Here is a 3,148-nt window from a genome sequence, read left to right on the forward strand (position 1 = left end):
GGGCGAGCAGGCCGGCAGGCAGAGTGGTTAGAGGCAATCAGGCAGGCAGGCAGGCAGGTGAGCGGTTAGGAGCCAGCAGTCCCGGATTACAAGAGGGATGTCCGACTGCTGGTTTAGGCCCGATCCCTGTAAACTGGCAGGACATTTTTCGAGGGGTCCCAAATTGGAGAGGGTGCAGGCCAGGCTGAGGAACACACCCTCCCCCGTGCACAAATTTCGTGCACTGGGCCACTAGTGTGTGTATGTATGTATGTGTGTGTGTGTGTATATATATATATATTCCCCCCCCCAGTGACCGAACGGCGAAATGACCTGAATGACTGGTTGACTAATCACTATGACGTGCACTGACCACCAGGGGGCAGACGCTCAACGCAGGAGCTGCCCCATGGTGGTCAGTGTGCTCATACAGTGGAAACGCAGTTCGGCTGACCTGAATGAGTGGCTGCTTCCGCAGCGGGAGCAGCTGCTAGGAGGCCCAGGGTGAGGCTGAGTCTCTGCACCTATCAAATACCTGAGACAATCCAGACTCTGGCCTGACCCCACCAGCTGCTGTAGTCCCTCTAAGGTGTGTTCTAGAAAGAGTGCAAGGAGCTGGCATAGGCGGATGGCAAGAGGGGATGTGACTGTGGACTCCCCGGGGAGGCTGTCCTGATGGCTGAGGATCCTGGAGCACGGCTGTCCTCTGTCTCAGGATTCAATCATTTTTATTATTAGGATATCTAAGAAAGAAAAGCACAAAAATAAAATAAATGTTTATAAGAGTAGTCATCTTCAATGAGAAATTGTTAATAAATATCCTTGGCAAATATTTCTTACATATTGCTTTTTTAGTTTAGAGCTAACTCCATTAAAATCACTCCTGTATTGTATAGATTCTAAACAGTATTTGCTTTCCATATATTCAAAAGTGATTATCACTGCCCTGGCTGGTTTGGGTCAGTGGATAGAGCGTCAGCCTGCGGACTGAAGGGTCCCAGGTTTGATTCTGGCCAAGGGCACCAAAAAAAAAAAAAGTGATTATCACTGTATAAAGCAATACCAATAATCATTGCAGATTCATGAGTATCTTCATGATAAAGGACTTCATCTACAGTTTTTGTGACCTATAACATTGCTTACGAAATGTATAACATTGACATTTTTTATTCTATAATGAACTAGAACTTGACAAATTTAATAGTCATGATAATGATATTCAATAAATTTGGAATTTGAAAAAAAATATTGAAATAGTTATTGAAATGAGCTATATAAAATAAATTATCAATAAATACTGTGGGAAGCACTTTGTGGTTATTGACTTTGATTATAGAAAATGTATTTGCTTCTATTCCTTTTGCTATTTAGGTCGCTGTGTATTTCAGATCTGGAAACCTCTGGAACAAGTAATCACAGAAACTGCAAAGAAGATTTTAACTCCTGTAAGTTAAAGACAGCTTTCATTAGAAAGCTCATTTTGATTTTTAAGTATCATATTTGACAGTAATTCAAAAAAAAAGTCTTGAATTTTCCAACTTTGTGGAAGGTTTACTTCTTTTATTATATCCTCAGAGTGTTTGTCTCATTTATTGATTTAGATTTTTTTAAGGTTCTTGGTCACATTTTTATATCCAAACTTTTTTATGGTTTTGACATCTAATTATTTCTTACTATTGCATTCTTTTAGTATTATTACATCAATTTTGAGGTAATTTATTTTCCTTGTTTAATTAATATTCATTTGTTCACTTAGTGATTGTTTACTGTAAACCAGTCCCTGTGCCATGAGCTGGGTATGGCTGGTGAACAAAATATATGTGGTCTCTGATCTGGTGTGGCCCACACAAGTGTTTATTTCATCCTGAAATTTGAAACTAATCCCCTTATACCGCCACAACTGGTCATCTCGAACATAAAATATAAGATTCCAAACTTGAAATCTGTAGGGCTTTTACATTAATCTACTAGCATCATAGCTGCACTGCTGAGCTAAAGGTAAGTGATGAATAAATGATAGGTAACTCTATAAGGTGGTAAACTGGTTTGGGACCACTGGAGACAATACAAAGAGAATTCACTGAAACATCTTACCTAATAATAGACAAACATGAAAATTGACCGTACTTTCGCTATGCCTTAAGCCACGCCCACCAGCCAATCAGAGCGACTATATGCAAATTAACCCAACCAAGATGGTGGCCAGCAGCCACGGAGCTGGAGCGAGCAGGAGGCTTGCTTGCTCCAGTGATGGAGGAAGCCAGCCTGCTGCGGCCTGCTCTGAGCTCCACTCAAAGCAACAAAGTTTCAATTATAGAAGGTAAATAAACCCCAGATACCTGCTTTTAGCCGGCTGTGGCCACGGAGCTGGAGCGAGCAGGAGGCTTGCTTGCTCCAGTGATGGAGGAAGCCAGCCTGCCGCGGCCTGCTCTGAGCTCCACTCAAAGCAACAAAGTTTCAATTATAGAAGGTAAATAAACCCCAGATACCTGCTTTTAGCCGGCTGTGGCCACGGAGCTGGAGCGAGCAGGAGGCTTGCTTGCTCCAGTGATGGAGGAAGCCAGCCTGCTGCGGCCTGCTCTGAGCTACACTCAAAGCAACAAAGTTTCAATTATAGAAGGTAAATAAACCCCAGATACCTGCTTTTAGCCGGCTGTGGCCACGGAGCTGGAGCGAGCAGGAGGCTTGCTTGCTCCAGTGATGGAGGAAGCCAGCCTGCTGCGGCCTGCTCTGAGCTACACTCAAAGCAACAAAGTTTCAATTATAGAAGGTAAATAAACCCCAGATACCTGCTTTTAGCCGGCTGTGGCCACGGAGCTGGAGCGAGCAGGAGGCTTGCTTGCTCCAGTGATGGAGGAAGCCAGCCTGCTGCGGCCTGCTCTGAGCTACACTCAAAGCAACAAAGTTTCAATTATAGAAGGTAAATAAACCCCAGATACCTGCTTTTAGCCGGCTGTGGCCACGGAGCTGGAGCGAGCAGGAGGCTTGCTTGCTCCAGTGATGGAGGAAGCCAGCCTGCTGCGGCCTGCTCTGAGCTACACTCAAAGCAACAAAGTTTCAATTATAGAAGGTAAATAAACCCCAGATACCTGCTTTTAGCCGGCTGTGGCCACGGAGCTGGAGCGAGCAGGAGGCTTGCTTGCTCCAGTGATGGAGGAAGCCAGCCTGC

General features: G+C 44.5%; 1 protein-coding gene across 1 annotated transcript in view; it reads left to right on the forward strand.

Annotated features, from left to right (window-relative positions):
• Window positions 1–3,148, forward strand: part of DNAJC15 (DnaJ (Hsp40) homolog, subfamily C, member 15) — a 79,249-nt gene that overhangs the window by 22,778 nt on the left and 53,323 nt on the right. Inside the window, exon 3 of the mRNA XM_014535512.1 lies at window positions 1,351–1,424. Coding sequence (XP_014390998.1) covers window positions 1,351–1,424 — 74 coding nt within the window. The remainder of the gene's footprint in view (window positions 1–1,350; window positions 1,425–3,148) is intronic.

Source organism: Myotis brandtii, unplaced genomic scaffold (genome assembly GCF_000412655.1).
Source record: "Myotis brandtii unplaced genomic scaffold, ASM41265v1 scaffold102, whole genome shotgun sequence".
Classification (NCBI taxonomy): Eukaryota; Metazoa; Chordata; class Mammalia; order Chiroptera; family Vespertilionidae; genus Myotis; species Myotis brandtii.